Here is a 21,204-nt window from a genome sequence, read left to right as displayed (position 1 = left end):
TCCTCTTCCTCTCTTGTGTCTCCTCTCTCTCTCCTGTCTCCTCTTTCTCATGTCTCCCTTTCTCTCTCATCTCCTCTTTCTCGCTCTCTCGTTTCTCCTTTTTCTTTTTCTCTCTCTCATGTCTCTCACGTGTCTCCTCTCTCTCTCTCCCGTGTCTCCGCTCTCTCTCCTTGTGTCTCCGCTCTCTCTCTTTCGTGTCTCCTCTCTCTCTCTTTCTCTCGTGTCTCCTCTTTCTCTCTCTCCCTCGCATCCTCTTTTTCTCTCTCTCTCTCCCGTGTCTCCTCTCTCTCTCGCGTTGCCTCTTTCTCTCTCTCTCGTTTCTCCTCTTTCTCTATCTCTCGTTTCTCTTTCTCTCTCTCTCGTGTCTCTTCCTTCTCTCTCTCTCGTGTCTCTTCTTTCTCTCTCTCTCGTGTCTCTTCCTTCTCTCTCTCTCGTGTCTCTTCTTTCTCTCTCTCTCGTGTCTCTTCTTTCTCTCTCTCGTGTCTCTCTCTCACTCTCGTGTCTCTTTCTCTCTCTCTCGTGTTTCTTATTTCTCCTTTCGTGTCTCTTCTTTCTCTCTCTCTCTCGTGTCTCCTCTCTCTCTCGTGTCTCCTCTCTCATGTCTCCAGTCTCTCTCTCTCTCGTGTCTCCACACTCTCTCTCGTGTCTCCACTCTCTCTCTCTCTCTCGTGTCACCACTCTCTCTCTCTCTCGTGTCTCCACTCTCTCTCTCTCTCTCGTGTCTCCACTCTCTCTCTCTCTCGTGTCTCCTCTCTCTCTCTCTCTCTCGTGTCTCCACTCTCTCTCTCTCTCCCGTGTCTCCTCTCTCTCTCGTGTCTCCTCGCTCTCTCTCGTGTCTCCTCTCTCTCTTGTCTTCTCTCTCCCTCTCTCTCTCTCGTCTTCTCTCTCCCTCTCTCTCTCTCTCTCGTGTGTCCCCTCTCTCTCTCTCTCATGTCACCTCTCTCTCTCTTGTGTCCTCTCTCTCTCTTGTGTCCTCTCTCTCTCTTGTGTCCTCTCTCTCTCTTGTGTCCTCTCTCTCTCTTGTGTCCTCTCTCTCTCTTGTGTCCTCTCTCTCTCTTGTGTCCTCTCTCTCTCTTGTGTCCTCTCTCTCTCTTGTGTCCTCTCTCTCTCTTGTGTCCTCTCTCTCTCTTGTGTCCTCTCTCTCTCTTGTGTCCTCTCTCTCTCTTGTGTCCTCTCTCTCTCTTGTGTCCTCTCTCTCTCTTGTGTCCTCTCTCTCTCTTGTGTCCTCTCTCTCTCTTGTGTCCTCTCTCTCTCTTGTGTCCTCTCACTCTCTTGTGTCCTCTCACTCTCTTGTGTCCTCTCACTCTCTTGTGTCCTCTCTCTCTCGTGTGTCTTCTCTCTCACTCCTGTCTTCTCTCTCTCTCTCTCTCTCGTGTCTCCTCTCTCTCTCTCGTGTCTCCTCTCTCTCTCTCGTGTCTCCTCTCTCTCTCTCGTGTCTCCTCTCTCTCTCTCGTGTCTCCTCTCTTTCTCTCTCTCGTGTCTCCTCTCTTTCTCTCTCTCGTGTCTCCTCTCTTTCTCTCTCTCGTGTCTCCTCTCTTTCTCTCTCTCGTGTCTCCTCTCTTTCTCTCTCTCGTGTCTCCTCTCTTTCTCTCTCTCGTGTCTCCTCTCTCTCTCTCTCTCGTGTCTCCTCTCTCTCTCTCGTGACTCCTCTCTCTCGTGACTCCTCTCTCTCGTGTCTCCTCTCTCTCTCTCGTGTCTCCTCTCTCTCTCTCGTGTCTCCTCTCTCTCTCTCGTGTCTCCTCTCTTTCTCTCTCTCGTGTCTCCTCTCTTTCTCTCTCTCGTGTCTCCTCTCTTTCTCTCTCTCGTGTCTCCTCTCTTTCTCTCTCTCGTGTCTCCTCTCTTTCTCTCTCTCGTGTCTCCTCTCTTTCTCTCTCTCGTGTCTCCTCTCTTTCTCTCTCTCGTGTCTCCTCTCTTTCTCTCTCTCGTGTCTCCTCTCTTTCTCTCTCTCGTGTCTCCTCTCTTTCTCTCTCTCGTGTCTCCTCTCTTTCTCTCTCTCGTGTCTCCTCTCTTTCTCTCTCTCGTGTCTCCTCTCTTTCTCTCTCTCGTGTCTCCTCTCTCTCTCTCGTGTCTCCTCTCTCGATCTCTCTCTTGTCTCCTCTCTCTCTCTCTTGTCTCCTCTCTCTCTCTCTTGTCTCCTCTCTCTCTCTTGTCTCCTCTCTCGCTCTCTCTCTTGTCTCCTCTCTCGCTCTCTCTCTTGTCTCATCTCTCTTGTCTCCTCTCTCTCTCTTGTCTCCTCTCTCTCTTTTGTCACCTCTCTCTCTCTTGTCTCCTGTCTCTTTCTCTCTCTTGTCTCCTCTCTATCCCTCTCTCTTGTCTCCTCTCTCTCTTGTCTCCTCTCTCTCTCTTGTCTCCTGTCTCTTTCTCTCTCTTGTCTCCTCTCTCTCTCTCCCTCTCTCGTCTCCTCGCTCTCTCTCTCTCTCTCATCTCCTCTCTCTCTCTCTTTTGTCTCCTCTCTCTCTTTTGTCTCCTCTCTCTCTCTCATCTCCTCTCTCTCTCGTCTCCTCGCTCTCTCTCTCTCTCTCTCTCGTCTCCTCTCTCTCTCTCTCACTCTTGTCTCCTCTCTCTCTCTCGTCTCCTCTCTCTCTCGTCTCCTCTCTCTCTCGTCTCCTCTCTCTCTCTCTCGTCTCCTCTCTCTCGCTCTCTCGTCTCCTCTCTCTCTCTCTCTCGTCTCCTCTCTCTCTCTCTCGTCTCCTCTCTCTCTCTCTCTCGTCTCCTCTCTCTCTCTCGTCTCCTCTCTCTCTCTCGTCTCCTCTCTCACTCGTCTCCTCTCTCTCGTCTCCTCTCTCTCTCTCTCTCTTGTCTCCTCTCTCTCTCTCTCTCACTCTTGTCTCCTCTCTCTCTCTATCTCTCTCTCTTGTCTCCTCCCTCTCGTCTCCTCTCTCTCTCTCTCGTCTCCTCGCTCTCTCTCTCTCTGGCCTCCTCTCTCTCTCTCACTCTTGTCTCCTCTCTCTCTCTTGTCTCCTCTCTCTCTCTCTCGTCTCCTCTCTCACTCTTGTCTCCTCTCTCTCTCTTGTCTCCTCTCTCTCTCTCTCGTCTCCTCTCTCTCTCTCGTCTCCTCTCTCTCTCTCGTCTCCTCTCTCTCTCTCGTCTCCTCTCTCTCTCTCTCGTCTCCTCTCTCTCTCGTCTCCTCTCTCTCTCGTCTCCTCTCTCTCTCTCTCGTCTTCTCTCTCTCTCGTCTCCTCTCTCTCTCTCTCGTCTCCTCTCTCTCTCTCTCGTCTCCTCTCTCTATCGCTCTCTCTTGTCTCCTCTCTCTATCGCTCTCTCTTGTCTCCTCTCTCTCGTCTCCTCTCTCTCTCTCACTCTTGTCTCCTCTCTCTCTCTCACTCTTGTCTCCTCTCTCTCTCACTCTTGTCTCCTCTCTCTCTTTTGTCTCCTCTCTCTCTCGTCTCCTCTCTCTCTCTCTCGTCTCCTCGCTCTCTCTCTCTCGTCTCCTCTCTCTCTCTCTCTCACTCTTGTCTCCTCTCTCTCTCTCTCTTGTCTCCTCTCTCTCTCTCGTCTCCTCTCTCTCTCGTCTCCTCTCTCTCTCGTCTCCTCTCTCTCTCCCTCGTCTCCTCTCTCTCTCTCTCTCTCGTCTCCTCTCTCTCTCTCTTGTCTCCTCTCTCTCTCTCTCACTCTTGTCTCCTCTCTCTCTCTATCTCTCTCTCTTGTCTCCTCCCTCTCGTCTCCTCTCTCTCTCTCTCGTCTCCTCGCTCTCTCTCTCTCTCTCTGGCCTCCTCTCTCTCTCTCACTCTTGTCTCCTCTCTCACTCTTGTCTCCTCTCTCACTCTTGTCTCCTCTCTCACTCTTGTCTCCTCTCTCTCTCTCGTCTCCTCTCTCTCTCTCATCTCCTCTCTCTCTCTCTCGTCTCCTCTCTCTCTCTCGTCTCCTCTCTCTCTCTCGTCTCCTCTCTCTCTCTCTCGTCTCCTCTCTCTCTCTCTCTCGTCTCCTCTCTCTCTCTCTCTCGTCTCCTCTCTCTCTCTCTCGTCTCCTCTCTCTCTCTCTCGTCTCCTCTCTCTCTCTCTTGTCTCCTCTCTCTATCGCTCTCTCTTGTCTCCTCTCTCTCGTCTCCTCTCTCTCTCTCGTCTCCTCTCTCTCTCGTCTCCTCTCTCTCTCTCACTCTTGTCTCCTCTCTCTCTCACTCTTGTCTCCTCTCCCTCTCACTCTTGTCTCCTCTCTCTCTCTTGTCTCCTCTCTCCCTCTCTTGTCTCCTCTCTCCCTCTCTTGTCTCCTCTCTCCCTCTCTCTCTCTCTTGTCTCCTCTCTCTCTCTCGTCTCCTCTCTCTCTCGTCTCCTCTCTCTCTCTCTCGTCTCCTCTCTCTCTCTCGTCTCCTCTCTCTCTCTCGTCTCCTCTCTCTCTCTTGCTCGTCTCCTCTCTCTCTCTCTCGTCTCCTCTCTCTCTCTCTCTCTCTCACTCTTGTCACCTCTCTCTCTCTCTTGTCTCCTCTCTCTCTCTTGTGTCCTCTCTCTCTCTTGTGTCCTCTCTCTCTCTTGTGTCCTCTCTCTCTCTTGTGTCCTCTCTCTCTCTTGTGTCCTCTCTCTCTCTTGTGTCTTCTCACTCTCTTGTGTTCTCTCTCTCTCGTGTGTCTTCTCTCTCACTCCTGTCTTCTCTCTCTCTCGTGTGTCCTCTCTCTCTCGTGTGTCCTCTCTCTCTCGTGTCTTCTCTCTTGTGTCTTCTCTCTCTTGAGTCTCCTCTCTCTTTCTCTCTCGTGTCTCCTCTCTCTCTCTCTCTCGTGTCTCCTCTTTCTCTCTCTCTCGTGTCTCCTCTCTCTCTCTTGTGTCCTCTCTCTCTCTTGTGTCCTCTCTCTCTCTTGTGTCCTCTCTCTCTCTTGTGTCCTCTCTCTCTCTTGTGTCCTCTCTCTCTCTTGTGTCTTCTCACTCTCTTGTGTTCTCTCTCTCTCGTGTGTCTTCTCTCTCACTCCTGTCTTCTCTCTCTCTCGTGTGTCCTCTCTCTCTCGTGTGTCCTCTCTCTCTCGTGTCTTCTCTCTTGTGTCTTCTCTCTCTTGAGTCTCCTCTCTCTTTCTCTCTCGTGTCTCCTCTCTCTCTCTCTCTCGTGTCTCCTCTTTCTCGCTCTCTCTCTCTCGTGTCTCTTTTTCTCTCTCTCTCTCTCGTGTCTTCTCTCTCTCTCGTGTCTCCTTTTGTTCTCTCTCTCTCTCGTGTCTCCTCTTTTTCTCTCTTTCTCTCTCGTGTCTCATTTTTTGTTCTCTCTCTCTCTCGTGTCTCCTCTTTTTCTCTCTTTCTCTCTCGTGTCTCATTTTTTTCTCTCTCTCTCTCTCATGTCTCCTCTTTTTCTCTCTCTCTCTCGTGTCTTCTCTTTTTCTCTCTCTCTCGTGTCTTCTCTCTCGCTCGTGTCTCCTTTTTTCTCTCTCTCTCTCGTGTCTCCTCTTTTTCTCTCTCTCTCGTCTTCTCTCCCTCTCTCTCTTGTGTCTCTTTTGCTCTCTCTCTCGTGTCTCCTCTTTTTCTCTCTCTCTTCGTGTCTCATCTCTCTTGTGTCTCATCTCTCTCTTGTGTCTCATCTCTCTCTCGTGTCTCCTCTCTCTCTCGTGTCTCCTCTCTCTCTCTCTCTCTCTCTCTCTTTCTCTCTCTCGTGTCTCCTCTTTCTCTATTGTGTCTCCTCTTTCTCATGTCTGCTCTTTCTCTCACTCTCTCTCTTGTATCTCCTCTTCCTCTCTTGTGTCTCCTCTCTCTCTCCTGTCTCCTCTTTCTCATGTCTCCCTTTCTCTCTCATCTCCTCTTTCTCGCTCTCTCGTTTCTCCTTTTTCTTTTTCTCTCTCTCATGTCTCTCACGTGTCTCCTCTCTCTCTCTCCCGTGTCTCCGCTCTCTCTCCTTCTTGTGTCTCCGCTCTCTCTCTTTCGTGTCTCCTCTCTCTCTCTTTCTCTCGTGTCTCCTCTTTCTCTCTCTCCCTCGCATCCTCTTTTTCTCTCTCTCTCTCCCGTGTCTCCTCTCTCTCTCGCGTTGCCTCTTTCTCTCTCTCTCGTTTCTCCTCTTTCTCTATCTCTCGTTTCTCTTTCTCTCTCTCTCGTGTCTCTTCCTTCTCTCTCTCTCGTGTCTCTTCTTTCTCTCTCTCTCGTGTCTCTTCCTTCTCTCTCTCTCGTGTCTCTTCTTTCTCTCTCTCTCGTGTCTCTTCTTTCTCTCTCTCGTGTCTCTCTCTCACTCTCGTGTCTCTTTCTCTCTCTCTCGTGTTTCTTATTTCTCCTTTCGTGTCTCTTCTTTCTCTCTCTCTCTCGTGTCTCCTCTCTCTCTCGTGTCTCCTCTCTCATGTCTCCAGTCTCTCTCTCTCTCGTGTCTCCACACTCTCTCTCGTGTCTCCACTCTCTCTCTCTCTCTCGTGTCACCACTCTCTCTCTCTCTCGTGTCTCCACTCTCTCTCTCTCTCTCTCGTGTCTCCACTCTCTCTCTCTCTCGTGTCTCCTCTCTCTCTCTCTCTCGTGTCTCCACTCTCTCTCTCTCTCCCGTGTCTCCTCTCTCTCTCGTGTCTCCTCGCTCTCTCTCGTGTCTCCTCTCTCTCTTGTCTTCTCTCTCCCTCTCTCTCTCTCGTCTTCTCTCTCCCTCTCTCTCTCTCTCTCGTGTGTCCCCTCTCTCTCTCTCTCATGTCACCTCTCTCTCTCTTGTGTCCTCTCTCTCTCTTGTGTCCTCTCTCTCTCTTGTGTCCTCTCTCTCTCTTGTGTCCTCTCTCTCTCTTGTGTCCTCTCTCTCTCTTGTGTCCTCTCTCTCTCTTGTGTCCTCTCTCTCTCTTGTGTCCTCTCTCTCTCTTGTGTCCTCTCTCTCTCTTGTGTCCTCTCTCTCTCTTGTGTCCTCTCTCTCTCTTGTGTCCTCTCTCTCTCTTGTGTCCTCTCTCTCTCTTGTGTCCTCTCTCTCTCTTGTGTCCTCTCTCTCTCTTGTGTCCTCTCTCTCTCTTGTGTCCTCTCTCTCTCTTGTGTCCTCTCTCTCTCTTGTGTCCTCTCACTCTCTTGTGTCCTCTCACTCTCTTGTGTCCTCTCACTCTCTTGTGTCCTCTCTCTCTCGTGTGTCTTCTCTCTCACTCCTGTCTTCTCTCTCTCTCTCTCTCTCGTGTCTCCTCTCTCTCTCTCGTGTCTCCTCTCTCTCTCTCGTGTCTCCTCTCTCTCTCTCGTGTCTCCTCTCTCTCTCTCGTGTCTCCTCTCTTTCTCTCTCTCGTGTCTCCTCTCTTTCTCTCTCTCGTGTCTCCTCTCTTTCTCTCTCTCGTGTCTCCTCTCTTTCTCTCTCTCGTGTCTCCTCTCTTTCTCTCTCTCGTGTCTCCTCTCTTTCTCTCTCTCGTGTCTCCTCTCTTTCTCTCTCTCGTGTCTCCTCTCTCTCTCTCGTGACTCCTCTCTCTCGTGACTCCTCTCTCTCGTGTCTCCTCTCTCTCTCTCGTGTCTCCTCTCTCTCTCTCGTGTCTCCTCTCTTTCTCTCTCTCGTGTCTCCTCTCTTTCTCTCTCTCGTGTCTCCTCTCTTTCTCTCTCTCGTGTCTCCTCTCTTTCTCTCTCTCGTGTCTCCTCTCTTTCTCTCTCTCGTGTCTCCTCTCTTTCTCTCTCTCGTGTCTCCTCTCTTTCTCTCTCTCGTGTCTCCTCTCTTTCTCTCTCTCGTGTCTCCTCTCTTTCTCTCTCTCGTGTCTCCTCTCTTTCTCTCTCTCGTGTCTCCTCTCTTTCTCTCTCTCGTGTCTCCTCTCTTTCTCTCTCTCGTGTCTCCTCTCTCTCTCTCGTGTCTCCTCTCTCGATCTCTCTCTTGTCTCCTCTCTCTCTCTCTTGTCTCCTCTCTCTCTCTCTTGTCTCCTCTCTCTCTCTTGTCTCCTCTCTCGCTCTCTCTCTTGTCTCCTCTCTCGCTCTCTCTCTTGTCTCATCTCTCTTGTCTCCTCTCTCTCTCTTGTCTCCTCTCTCTCTTTTGTCACCTCTCTCTCTCTTGTCTCCTGTCTCTTTCTCTCTCTTGTCTCCTCTCTATCCCTCTCTCTTGTCTCCTCTCTATCCCTCTCTCTTGTCTCCTCTCTCTCTTGTCTCCTCTCTCTCTCTTGTCTCCTGTCTCTTTCTCTCTCTTGTCTCCTCTCTCTCTCTCCCTCTCTCGTCTCCTCGCTCTCTCTCTCTCTCTCATCTCCTCTCTCTCTCTCTTTTGTCTCCTCTCTCTCTTTTGTCTCCTCTCTCTCTCTCATCTCCTCTCTCTCTCGTCTCCTCGCTCTCTCTCTCTCTCTCTCTCGTCTCCTCTCTCTCTCTCTCACTCTTGTCTCCTCTCTCTCTCTCGTCTCCTCTCTCTCTCGTCTCCTCTCTCTCTCGTCTCCTCTCTCTCTCTCTCGTCTCCTCTCTCTCGCTCTCTCGTCTCCTCTCTCTCTCTCTCTCGTCTCCTCTCTCTCTCTCTCGTCTCCTCTCTCTCTCTCTCTCGTCTCCTCTCTCTCTCTCGTCTCCTCTCTCTCTCTCGTCTCCTCTCTCACTCGTCTCCTCTCTCTCGTCTCCTCTCTCTCTCTCTCTCTTGTCTCCTCTCTCTCTCTCTCTCACTCTTGTCTCCTCTCTCTCTCTATCTCTCTCTCTTGTCTCCTCCCTCTCGTCTCCTCTCTCTCTCTCTCGTCTCCTCGCTCTCTCTCTCTCTGGCCTCCTCTCTCTCTCTCACTCTTGTCTCCTCTCTCTCTCTTGTCTCCTCTCTCTCTCTCTCGTCTCCTCTCTCACTCTTGTCTCCTCTCTCTCTCTTGTCTCCTCTCTCTCTCTCTCGTCTCCTCTCTCTCTCTCGTCTCCTCTCTCTCTCTCGTCTCCTCTCTCTCTCTCTCGTCTCCTCTCTCTCTCGTCTCCTCTCTCTCTCGTCTCCTCTCTCTCTCTCTCGTCTTCTCTCTCTCTCGTCTCCTCTCTCTCTCTCTCGTCTCCTCTCTCTCTCTCTCGTCTCCTCTCTCTATCGCTCTCTCTTGTCTCCTCTCTCTATCGCTCTCTCTTGTCTCCTCTCTCTCGTCTCCTCTCTCTCTCTCACTCTTGTCTCCTCTCTCTCTCTCACTCTTGTCTCCTCTCTCTCTCACTCTTGTCTCCTCTCTCTCTTTTGTCTCCTCTCTCTCTCGTCTCCTCTCTCTCTCTCTCGTCTCCTCGCTCTCTCTCTCTCGTCTCCTCTCTCTCTCTCTCTCACTCTTGTCTCCTCTCTCTCTCTCTCTTGTCTCCTCTCTCTCTCTCGTCTCCTCTCTCTCTCGTCTCCTCTCTCTCTCGTCTCCTCTCTCTCTCCCTCGTCTCCTCTCTCTCTCTCTCTCTCGTCTCCTCTCTCTCTCTCTTGTCTCCTCTCTCTCTCTCTCACTCTTGTCTCCTCTCTCTCTCTATCTCTCTCTCTTGTCTCCTCCCTCTCGTCTCCTCTCTCTCTCTCTCGTCTCCTCGCTCTCTCTCTCTCTCTCTGGCCTCCTCTCTCTCTCTCACTCTTGTCTCCTCTCTCACTCTTGTCTCCTCTCTCACTCTTGTCTCCTCTCTCACTCTTGTCTCCTCTCTCTCTCTCGTCTCCTCTCTCTCTCTCATCTCCTCTCTCTCTCTCTCGTCTCCTCTCTCTCTCTCGTCTCCTCTCTCTCTCTCGTCTCCTCTCTCTCTCTCTCGTCTCCTCTCTCTCTCTCTCGTCTCCTCTCTCTCTCTCTCTCGTCTCCTCTCTCTCTCTCTCTCGTCTCCTCTCTCTCTCTCTCGTCTCCTCTCTCTCTCTCTCGTCTCCTCTCTCTCTCTCTTGTCTCCTCTCTCTATCGCTCTCTCTTGTCTCCTCTCTCTCGTCTCCTCTCTCTCTCTCGTCTCCTCTCTCTCTCGTCTCCTCTCTCTCTCTCACTCTTGTCTCCTCTCTCTCTCACTCTTGTCTCCTCTCCCTCTCACTCTTGTCTCCTCTCTCTCTCTTGTCTCCTCTCTCCCTCTCTTGTCTCCTCTCTCCCTCTCTTGTCTCCTCTCTCCCTCTCTCTCTCTCTTGTCTCCTCTCTCTCTCTCGTCTCCTCTCTCTCTCGTCTCCTCTCTCTCTCTCTCGTCTCCTCTCTCTCTCTCGTCTCCTCTCTCTCTCTCGTCTCCTCTCTCTCTCTTGCTCGTCTCCTCTCTCTCTCTCTCGTCTCCTCTCTCTCTCTCTCTCTCTCACTCTTGTCACCTCTCTCTCTCTCTTGTCTCCTCTCTCTATCGCTCTCTCTTGTCTCCTCTCTCTCGTCTCCTCTCTCTCTCTCGTCTCCTCTCTCTCTCGTCTCCTCTCTCTCTCGTCTCCTCTCTCTCTCGTCTCCTCTCTCTCTCGTCTCCTCTCTCTCTCGTCTCCTCTCTCTCTCTCACTCTTGTCTCCTCTCTCTCTCACTCTTGTCTCCTCTCTCTCTCACTCTTGTCTCCTCTCTCTCTCACTCTTGTCTCCTCTCTCTCTCACTCTTGTCTCCTCTCTCTCTCTTGTCTCCTCTCTCCCTCTCTTGTCTCCTCTCTCCCTCTCTTGTCTCCTCTCTCCCTCTCTTGTCTCCTCTCTCCCTCTCTTGTCTCCTCTCTCCCTCTCTCTCTCTTGTCTCCTCTCTCTCTCTCTTGTCTCCTCTCTCTCTCTCGTCTCCTCTCTCTCTCTCGTCTCCTCTCTCTCTCTCTCGTCTCCTCTCTCTCTCTCTCGTCTCCTCTCTCTCTCTCTCGTCTCCTCTCTCTCTCTCGTCTCCTCTCTCTCTCTCTCTCTCGTCTCCTCTCTCTCTCTCTCGTCTCCTCTCTCTCTCTCTCGCTCGTCTCCTCTCTCTCTCTCGCTCGTCTCCTCTCTCTCTCTCGCTCGTCTCCTCTCTCTCTCTCGCTCGTCTCCTCGCTCTCTCTCGCTCGTCTCCTCCCTCTCTCGCTCGTCTCCTCTCTCTCTCTCGTCTCCTCTCTCTCTCTCGTCTCCTCTCTCTCTCTTGTCTTCTCTCTCTCTCTCTTGTCCTCTCTCTCTCTCATCTCCTCTCTCTCTCTCTCGTCTCCTCTCTCTCTATCTCGTCTCCTCTCTCTCTATCTCGTCTCCTCTCTCTCTCTCTCGTCTCCTCTCTCTCGTCTCCTCTCTCTTGTCTCCTCTCTCTCTCTCTCTCTTGTCTTCTCTCTCTCTCGTCTCCTCTCTCTCTCTCTCGTCTCCTCTCTCTCTCTCTCGTCTCCTCTCTCTCTCTCTCGTCTCCTCTCTCTCTCTCTCGTCTCCTCTCTCTCTCTCTCTCTCGTCTCCTCTCTCTCTCTTGTCTCCTCTCTCTCTCATCTCCTCTCTCTCTCGTCTCTCTCTCTTGTTGCCTCTCTCTCTCTCTTGTCTCCTCTCTCTCTCACTCTTGTCTCCTCTCTCTCTCTCTCTCTTGTCTCCTCTCTCTCTCTTGTCTCCTCCCTCCCTCTCTCTCTCTCGTCTCCTCTCTCTCTCTCGTCTCCTCTCTCTCTCGTCTCCTCTCTCTCTCTCTCGTCTCCTCTCTCTCTCTCTCTTCTCCTCTCTCTCTCGTCTCCTCTCTCTCTCTCGTCTCCTCTCTCTCTCTCGTCTCCTCTCTCTCTCTCGTCTCCTCCCTCTCTCTCTCTCGTCTACTCTCTCTCCCTCTCTCGTCTCCTCTCTCTCTCTCTCTCACTCTTGTCACCTCTCTCTCTCTCTCTCGTCTCCTCTCTCTCTCTCTCTCACTCTTGTCACCTCTCTCTCTCTCTTGTCTCCTCTCTCTCTCTATCTCTCTCTTGTCTCCTCTCTCTCTCTATCTCTCTCTCTTGTCTCCTCTCTCTCGTCTCCTCTCTCTCTCTCTCTTGTCTTCTCTCTCTCTCTCTTGCCTCCTCTCTCTCTCTCTCTCTCTTGTCTCCTCTCTCTCTCTCTCTCTCTCTTGTCCCCTCTCTCTCTCTCTCTCTCTTGTCTCCTCTCTCTCTCTCTCTCTTGTCTCCTCTCTCTCTCGTCTCCTCTCTCTCGCTCTCTCTCGTCTCCTCTCTCTCGCTCTCTCTCGTCTCCTCTCTCGCTCTCTCTCGTCTCCTCTCTCTCTCTCTCTCGTCTCCTCTCTCTCTCTCGTCTCCTCTCTCTCTCTCTCTCGTCTCCTCTCTCTCGTCTCCTCTCTCTCTCTCTCTCGTCTCCTCTCTCTCTCTCGTCTCCTCTCTCTCTCTCTCTCGTCTCCTCTCTCTCGTCTCCTCTCTCTCTCTCTCTCGTCTTCTCTCTCTCGCTTGTCTCCTCTCTCTCTCTCTCTCGTCTTCTCTCTCTCTCTCTCTTGTCTTCTCTCTCTCTCTCTCTTGTCTTCTCTCTCTCTCTCTCTCTTGTCTCCTTCTCTCTCTCTCTCACTCTCTTGTCTCCTCCTATCTCTCTCTCTCTCTCTCTCTCTCTCTCTCTCATCCACCCTCTCTCTCCTGCTCCAAATGCACTTTCTTGGATGCTGGTTAATAACATTTGGATTCAGCAGGGTCGCTGAGATCACGGTGGAGAAAATCAAATGATATTTATTGGCAATGTGAGGTTTCTGTGCTCCAGTTAGAGTGAGTGATTTTCTTTTTTTAGGAGCGGTTAACCATTGACGTGCAAGTGAGTCATTTGAAGGTGTGCAGACTTGTTGGAGGATTTGCTTGTTGCATTGACCCTTGGGATTGTCTCTCAGTGTGTTTATATCGTGCCGATCGATACACAATGTATTAAGAAAGCAAATGTTTGGGCTGGAATAGGGAGAAAAGGTTGGACGCTCAAATTTAGTTTGACCTAAACTTTGGTGGTAATGTTTGGGTACGTCATGGCGCAGTGGGTAGCACTCTCGCCTCTGAGTTAGAGGGTTGTAGGTTCACATCCCACTCCAGAGACTTGAGCACATCATCTAGGCTGACACTCCAGTACGAAGGAGAGCAGGGGAGTTCTCCCCGGTGTCCTGGCCAATATTTATCCCTCAAACAGATGATCATCATCTCAACACTGTTTGTGGGATCTTACTGTGCACAAATTGGCTGCCCCGTTTCCCCAAATTACAACAGTGACTACACTTCAAAAGTACTTCATTAGATATGAAGGGCTTTGGGGATGTCCTGAGGTTGTGAAAGGCGCTATAGAAATGCAAAATTCTTCCTTTGCTGAAAGCTGGGGAGGATAGGACCCCACCCCCAACCAAAAAAGAAAATCAAAGTTAATAAAAACCTGATGAAGTAATGGGTGACCCCTGAAGAGCAAAGCAGACATTTGGTCTAATGAAGCTGGTGCTGATTCCTCATGGAATCCTCGTTTGAATGGGAAGCAGGACATCTCAGTCTAAAGGCAGTCTCTGCTGGGTCTAAAAAAATGTAATCTTGAATTTTAACTTAATTAAAATCCAACAAAGTCCCAGTTAAGAGACTGATGTCATTCTTCTAGGGGCAGCTGAGTGATGACTGGCTGTATCTGTGTGAGACACATAGATACATTCCTAGACTGCTATATATAAATGGAGAGCTAAATGTTGCCTACTGCATGTACCACTGTGGCTCCGTGTGTGTACATAATATACTGAAGCTTAATTCGGGCACATAATTCAAGCCTCTATTGCATCTCCCAGATGATTCATGTCTGAGGAAGTACAGGCACAATTGAACTGGCACTGGTCCAAAGTGACTGTACTCCAGCTGACCTCAGTAACCTGGGGTTTATGAGCCTGTGTGGGCTATGCTGTGTGAGCAAGTGTCTATATTTCAGTTCCACCTGTAGACTATAAAGAGATCAAAATCGGTTTTATTACATCTATAGTAACCCACCTGAGGCGAAAGCATGTAACATGCAATAAATCCCTCGTCCGTTAAACTGTTCCACAGCTGCTGTAAGGAGGTGTCTTCCCACACTTTTTACTCCCCACATCTGGGTTGGCCTCGTCCATCATGTTTGAAGTGAACAGATTGGTAAATAGATGGTGGGCCCCACCAGACTGACCTTTGGGGGCAATGAGGGCACTTTAAGACTTTGTGCAGTTCGTGATTGCATTTACTGTACACAAAGTTTCTACTGACTCTTTATTGATGATAAGTTTGCAGCAGTAATCCTGCTGTGTGGACACACTATGCAGCGACTCAGAATCAGCACCTTCTGCAAGTGGTCTTTGCTGATGCAAAACAAATAATACAATCTGAAACTATATACTGTATATCAAAACAACTGACACCAGCAAGTAACTCGAAGGCTGTAATCTAATATCAGTTATGCACTTCACTCCCAGCCAACGCTTATTATTTTTATTTTAAATCATTTTAAACCTATTATATAGAGAAAGAATAATGTGTCTAGATAGTAATGTGATTAGATGGTGAAGTGAAGTGAAATTCTCCCCTTCTGTTTTACAAGGTGGAAAATTCTGTCCATAATTTAGCAATCTTTCCTTTATTCTGTTTCCGGAAGATCCTTTTGTGATACATTAATAATTATAACTTTCCTCGTCCGTCCTCTTTAATTTTCTTCCCCCAGCCCTGTCTCCTGAAACAGATAGTAAGAGTTTCTACAGGTATTTAAAAAGGAAAAGAGTAAGTTAAGTGAGCATTGGTCCTCTAGAGAGTGAGACTGGGGAATTAATAATGGAGAACAAGGAAATGGCGGATGAATTGAACAGATATTTTGCGTCCGTCTTCACTGTAGAGGATACAAATATCATGCCAGAAATAATTGTGAATCAAGAGGTGAAAGGGAGGGAAGAACTTAAAACATTTACAATCACCAGGGAAAGGGTTCTGAAAAAAATATTGCAACTAAAAGCTAACAAGTCCCCAGATCCTGACGGACTTCATCCTAAGGTCTAAACAGAAGTAGCTGCAGAGATAGTAGATGCATTGGTATTAATTATCCAAAATTCCTTAGATTCTGGACGGGACCCATCAGATTGGAAAATAGCGAATGTAACTCCTCTATTCAAGAAAGGTGGGAGACAGAAAGCAGGAAACTACAGGCCAGTTAGCTTAACATCTGTCATAGGGAAAATGCTAGAATCTATTATTAAGGAGGTTAAAGCAGGGCACTTAGAAAATCTCAGTGCAATCAGGCAGAATCAACATGGCTTTGTGAAAGGGAAATCGTGTTTGACTAATTTATTGGTGTTCTTTGAGGAAGTAACAAGCATCGTGGATAAAGGGGATCCTGTGAATGTGGTGTATTTGGATTTCCAGAAGGCTTTTGACAAGGTGCCACATCAAAGGCTACTACACAAAATAAGACCTCATGTTGTAGGGGGTAACATATTAGCATGGATAAAGGATTGGTTAGCTAACAGGAAACAGAGAGTAGGCATAAATGGGTCATTTTCAGGTTGGCAAGATGTAATGAGTGGAGTGCCACAGGGATCAGTGCTTGGGCCTCAACTATTTACAATATCAATGATTTGGATGAAGGGACCGAATGTATGGTTGCTAAATTTGCTGATGACACAAAGGTAGGTAGGAAAGTAAGTTGTGAGGAGGACATAAAGAGTTTGCAAAGGGATATAGATAGGTTAAGTGAGTGGGCAAAAATTTGGCAGATGGAGTATAATGTGGGAAAATGTGAACTTGTCCACTTTGGCTGGAGGAATAGAAGAGCAATATATAATTTAAATGGAGAGGGATTGCAGAACTCTGAGGTACAGAGGGATCTGGGTGTCCTGGTATGTGAATCACAAAAAGTTAGTATGCAGGTACAGCAAGTGATTAGGAAGGCAAATGGAATGTTGTCATTTATTGCAAGGGGAATGGAATATAAAAGTAGAGATGTTTTGCTACAGTTGTACAGGGCATTGGTGAGACCACATCTAGAATACTGTGTGCAGTTTTGGTCTCCTCATTTAAGAAAGGACATAATTGCCTTAGAGGCGGTTCAGAGAAGGTTCACTTGACTGATTCCTGGGATGAGGGAGTTATCTTATGTGGAAAGGTTGGACAAGTTGGGCCTGTATACATTGGAATTTGGAAGAATGAGAGGTGATCTTATTGAAACATATAAGATCCTGAGGGGACTTGAAGGGGTAGATGCTGAGAGGATGTTTCCCCTTGTGGGAGAGACTAGAACTAGGGGCCACAGTTTAAAAATAAGGGGTCTCCCATTTAAGATGGAGATGAGGAGAATTTTTTTCTCTCAGAGGGTTGTGAGTCTGTGGAACTCCCTTCCCCAGAGAGGGGTGGAGGCAAGGTCATTGAATATTTTTAAGGCTGAGTTAGATAGATTCCTGATTAGCAAGGGAGTCAAAGGTTATAGTAGGTAGACGGGAAAGTAGGGTTGAGGTCACAATCAGATCAGCCATGATCTTATCAAATGGCAGAGCAGGCTCGAGGGGCCGAATGGCCTACTCCTGCTCTTAACTCGTATGTTAGTTAGATGTCCCTGATGTGCATTTACACAGACACTTGTATTCCCTGCGGTACCTCTCCCTTGTGACCATGAGACAGTGAGGTGGGAAAAGCATTGTTTTGTGTAGCACTGCTGTACATATGCTCTTTTTGGATGCATTTATGCTGTTGCTACACATAAGTGACGAATGGAGTTCTTCCTTCTGCCCCAGCTGTTTGACCATGGAAGGCATCACAGCCGAGCTCGATCCTGACCTCGCTATGTATGCGCACAGGTAACAAAGGAGCTGGAATTCTGGCTAACTTCCCCCCTGCAGCCAAGACGTACTGTGGCCAATTGTAAAAGTCCCTACAGTCACCTTAGCTGAGATCAGCTAACTCACCACAGGGCAAGGAATTGAACCTGGGATCCTTTGGCCCGTATGGTGTCAGCCATGGGTCAGTCGGTGGCACTCTCGCCTTTGAGTCGGAAACTCGTGGGTTCAAGCTCAAGACGAGAGCTGTAATCCAGACTGACAGTTCATTATAGGACAGAGTGCTTCACTGTTGGAGGTGCTGTCTTTCGGATAAGCTGTTAAACAGAGGCCCTGTTTGCCCCCTTAGATGGATGTAAAAGATCCCATGGCCACTATTTTGAAGAAGAGCAGGGCTGTTCTCCCCGTGTCCTGGCTAAAATTTATCACTCAAACAACATCACTAAAACAAACAGATTATCTGATCATTTATCTCATTGCTGTTTGTGGGATTTTGCTGTGCACAAATTGGCTGCCGCATTTCCTATGTTGCAACAGTGACTACACTTCAAAAGTACATCATTGGCTGTGAAATGCGTTGGGACGTCCTGAGGTCGTGAAAGGCGCTATATAAATGCAAGTTCTTTGTTCCTCAAAGAAAAGCAGGGGGTTGGTGAAAGTCAGAGTGAAGGATTTAACTGAATTTATATTTGATACAATTTGCCTATTCTGTACAAGTTCTAAGATCTACAAATTCAGTAAAATGGCAAAAGTCTGTAGATTCACGTAATCAGGAGATGGGCTCACAGCCATCATTATACAGACTGACTCGAAAGGTTTAACAATCCATACAAATTAATAACGAGGACAAGCAGAATCGTCCATCTGCGAGTGCTGCTCCTATCTATTAACAATCTGAGATTTCATCTGATTTACGCTGTTTGTGTTTAATTGGAATATCTGTAAATGCCTGGGGGGAGAATGGAAAAAAAATCAATCTAAACCTTTCTGGGATTAAATTAGCAGAAACGGTGATTTTTATTAAGGGTTGAAATATGCAAACTCACGCCTGTGCTCCACAGTCCATCTCATTCACTAGTCAATTGGAGGAATCCACCATTTGGCCAGTAGACTTTCACCAGTCAATCATTTGCAAAGTAGGGTCTGCATTGATTTTTTTTGTCTTTAAGTGTCTATAGCAACTTGCATTTAAACTCTTACACCCAAAACTCTGCTGCCTGTATCCTAACTCACACCCAAGTCCTGTTCACCCATCACCCCTGTGCTCGCTGACCTACATTGGTTCCCGGTCCGGCAATGTCTCAATTTAAAAAAATTCTCATCCTTGTTTTCAAATCCCTCCCTGGCCTCGCCCCCTTCCCTATCTCTGTAACCTCCTCCAGCCCTACAACCCTCCCGGGATCTCTGCGCTCCTCCAATTCTGGCCTCTTGCGCATCCCTGATTTTCTTCGCTCCACCATTGGCGGCCGTGCCTTCAGCTGCCTAGGCCCTGAGCTCTGGAATTCCCTCCCTACACCTCTCCGCCTCTCTCTCCTTTAAGACGCTCCTTAAAACCTGCCTCTTTGACCAAGCTTTTGTTTACCTGTCCTAATATATCTTTATGCGGCAAATTTTGCCTGATAACACTCCTGTGAAACACCATGTGGACGTTTTTACTACATTAAAGGCGCTATATAAATGCAAGTTGTTGCTTTCATTTGTTGTTGTGTGCCCCCTCCCAGGAGTTTAATAGCAGACTGACCCTCACTGTCTGAAGTCAGACATGAAGAATGACACTTGAGCAAGGAACAAGCAAGAATGAAGAGGAAAGAAAACCGATGGGGGATAAAAGTGTTATCATTCGGTTTAGTGTTTTGGGACCTGATACTGATTTCACATTTATATTGCACCTCATTGCATTGAGATACCCAATGAATTACATCAAAGTGCACCGACCATTATGTGCACAGCAACCATCCTGACCCTGAGGTGAATGACTGATTGGTTCATCTGCCTTTGGTGGTTATGGGAGGAAAAGCTCTGGGAAATTCCTCCCCAATTCCCAAAGGCAATCAAGCTCTGGGAATACCATTGTCCGTAATACATCACGACAAACTCAACTAACTCTCGCACCATGGCACCCTCCCCCTGCCCAGTATCTTCCTCTATTGGGAGCCTGTTGAATCTCTTCCTAAAGCACTGTAGTCTATCAGTACTTACAACAATATGTATTATGCACATGTATTATATTGTGTTTACCCATTAATCTAATTTAGTGGGCGTTTATGTTATGAACAAACTTGCTTTTTTTTCCATTCTCGAGATGTGGGCGTTGCTGGCAAGGTCGGCATTAATCGCCCATACATGGTTGCACTGATCAACTGAGTGGCTTCTAGGCCACTTCAGAGGGCAATTAAGAGTCAACCACGTTGGTGTGGGACTGGAGTCACATATAGACCCAGACCGAGTAAGGACGGCAGGTTTCCTTCCCTAAAGGACACCAGTGAACCAGTTGAGTTTTTATGACAATCCGACAGCCTCATGGTCACTTTTACTGATCCAAGCTTTTTATTTCCAGATTTTTAAAACTAAATTCAAATTCTCAAACTGCCCCCCTTCTTCCTCCTCCCCCCACCTCTCTCTCTCCTCCTTGCCCCCTTTGCTGTTCCCTGTTGTACCATCCTATAATTAGATATATTTTACTCCCTGGCCTGTACCAAGCTCTTTCGAAAATTCTTTTTGCCGGGACCATATGTAAATTGCCGCGTTTTCGGAAGATATTAGTCTCTGATTGAAAATAGATTTGATCATTACACTGAACTTTGCGTCTAGGGAAAGTGAGATAGGCTATGCCACTTTTTAAGCACACTGTTTGAAGTGTTTGATTGTATCCACAGGAAGTTGATGTAAATTGTGAGATAATTTGAGGACTGGGTCATGGAGAAAATTAGTCTTGTTTCTAATAGCTTGAACAATCCCGCTGTTGACCCATTGACTCTGCATATAATGTAGCATTCAGGATCTTAAACACTCTGCCCATTGGGCCTCTCAATAGGCTGTTTGAGGAGCAGCAGTGCTTCAGAATTGTCTGCGTGTGAGTATTAGTTAGCCCAAACCTGATGACTAGCTGCATTTTCTTGGTATCTGAATCCCTCTTCTGTTTCATGGATCATGCTGCAGCTAAATTGGATGTTTTGTTCACTCTTGCCAATTTTGCTGGGGGCCAAAAAGAATCACGCACAGAAGCATGAGGAAGGGAGAGAGAGAGAGAGAGAGAGAGAGAGTGTGTGTACCTGCAAAGGTTGCTCTCCATAAGGCAAGGGGTGCCTATTGCCTTTTACACTTATCCCAGTTTCATTGTCCACGTAGCTAGAGATGCTTCCACAGTAGGGCAAACACTGCTCGGTCACTGCAGAGTCCTGTTTTCTCCGCACATCCTAAAACATAATCCTTAATTTAACCAGTTACATAGAATCTACAGCACAGAATCAGGCCATTCGGCCCAACTGGTCTATGCTGGTGTTTATACTCCACACAAGCCTCCTCACATTCTAATTTCCTCTCCCCACCCTGACCCCGTGTCCCTCTAGTCCCTTCTCCCCCAAGTAAGAATCATGCCTCCCGTTAAATGCATCAGTGCTCTCTGCATCAACCCATCCATGTGGAAGCGAGCTCCCCATTCTCATCGCTGTGTAAAGAAATTCTTCCTAAATTCTTTATTTGATCTGTTAGTGGTCAACTTCTATTTGTGCCCTCTGCTAGACTCGCCCACAAGTGGAAACACTTTTCCACATCCATTGTAATTGCTGAGTGGAAGCCCTGATGGGATTCTAACCTTTTGGCCGTGAGTCCAGCAGCAAATCAAGCGATTTGCAGGAAGACATGTGGGCAGCAGGTTGTTCCCATGTGTATCAGATACCTGGCTGGGGGGAGGAGGAGGAGGAGGAGGAGGAGGAGGGTCGGAGGGAAGGTCAGCACTGAGTTATAGTCAACGGCTGTGATGCAGGGCACGGGTTGAGGCTGGAAATTTCAAAACCCAATAATGCAGGTTTACCCGCTTTCTCCGATTCGACCTGACAAACTATCCCTGGCTCGAAGACCTTTCATTCCTTTTGCCGCTGCGCTAACTTCCACATCGGAGAACCATCTTTACATAGTTTCAAAAGGAACGTGACAGATTCCAGACCACTCTGTGGATGTTTTTAAGTTTCCTCACTGTTTACGACTTTAGACTTAATGACACAAAGTAGAATTTGGTCCAGCACTGTGTTGGGATTGACTCTGCAGAGACTGCTTGTTATCCTGAGGATCACTGGGGGAACATGTGGTCCTGCTTTGCCTGGGAAATTGTGACTTTTGACCCCTGGTTATTGATCCAGGTTGGTCCAAATCATTTTGGTGGGGGGGAAAATCTTGTTGCATTACGTTGTCTGAAGTTAGGTTTGTGTCGACTGAAGTGTTGTCTCCTGTTGGTGTATGTGACTGGCTGGGGAAGCTTTGTGCTCCGCATAGCGGAGTCGATAGCATCTGAAAGCAGGACAGGTTGTGTCAGCGATCCAGGAACTGGTATTTGTCTAACATTTCTTTCACTCAAAAGAAAATCAGTTTTGTTCCCCTCTTTTCTCTCCTTTCCTCTTTCTGGGCTACAGTTCTACTTAGGGTTGCCAACCCTCCAGGATTGTCCTGGAGTCTCTGGGAATTAAAGTTTAATCTCCTGAACACTGCTGTGAGCAACCCAGGGAGGAAAGGATCAGTTCATTTCTTTGAACACTTTAGTTTATTAGTTATAAAAATATTGGAGATGGGGGGGTGGGTGGTGGGGGAAGCTGTTTGACTGACAGTCAAGAATCATCTAAGCG

At 48.4% G+C, this 21,204-nt stretch overlaps 2 protein-coding genes across 2 annotated transcripts in view; one reads left to right on the top strand and one right to left on the bottom strand.

Moving 5' to 3' along the window:
* sdc3 (syndecan 3) overlaps nt 1–21,204 on the top strand; it is a 207,172-nt gene that overhangs the window by 5,924 nt on the left and 180,044 nt on the right. The gene's annotated exons all lie outside the window — the stretch shown is intronic.
* On the bottom strand, nt 4,659–8,026 carry LOC137342469 (putative uncharacterized protein DDB_G0271982; the record flags this gene model as incomplete). The annotated part of the gene is made up of 3 exons (XM_068006361.1): nt 4,659–4,739; nt 5,054–5,155; nt 7,952–8,026. Coding segments are annotated over 3 exons (258 nt in total), but the record flags the coding sequence as incomplete, so codon positions are not given.

The sequence above is a fragment of the Heptranchias perlo genome, chromosome 26, assembly GCF_035084215.1.
Source record: "Heptranchias perlo isolate sHepPer1 chromosome 26, sHepPer1.hap1, whole genome shotgun sequence".
Taxonomy (NCBI): Eukaryota; Metazoa; Chordata; class Chondrichthyes; order Hexanchiformes; family Hexanchidae; genus Heptranchias; species Heptranchias perlo.
This window is presented reverse-complemented; position numbering and strand designations above follow the sequence as displayed.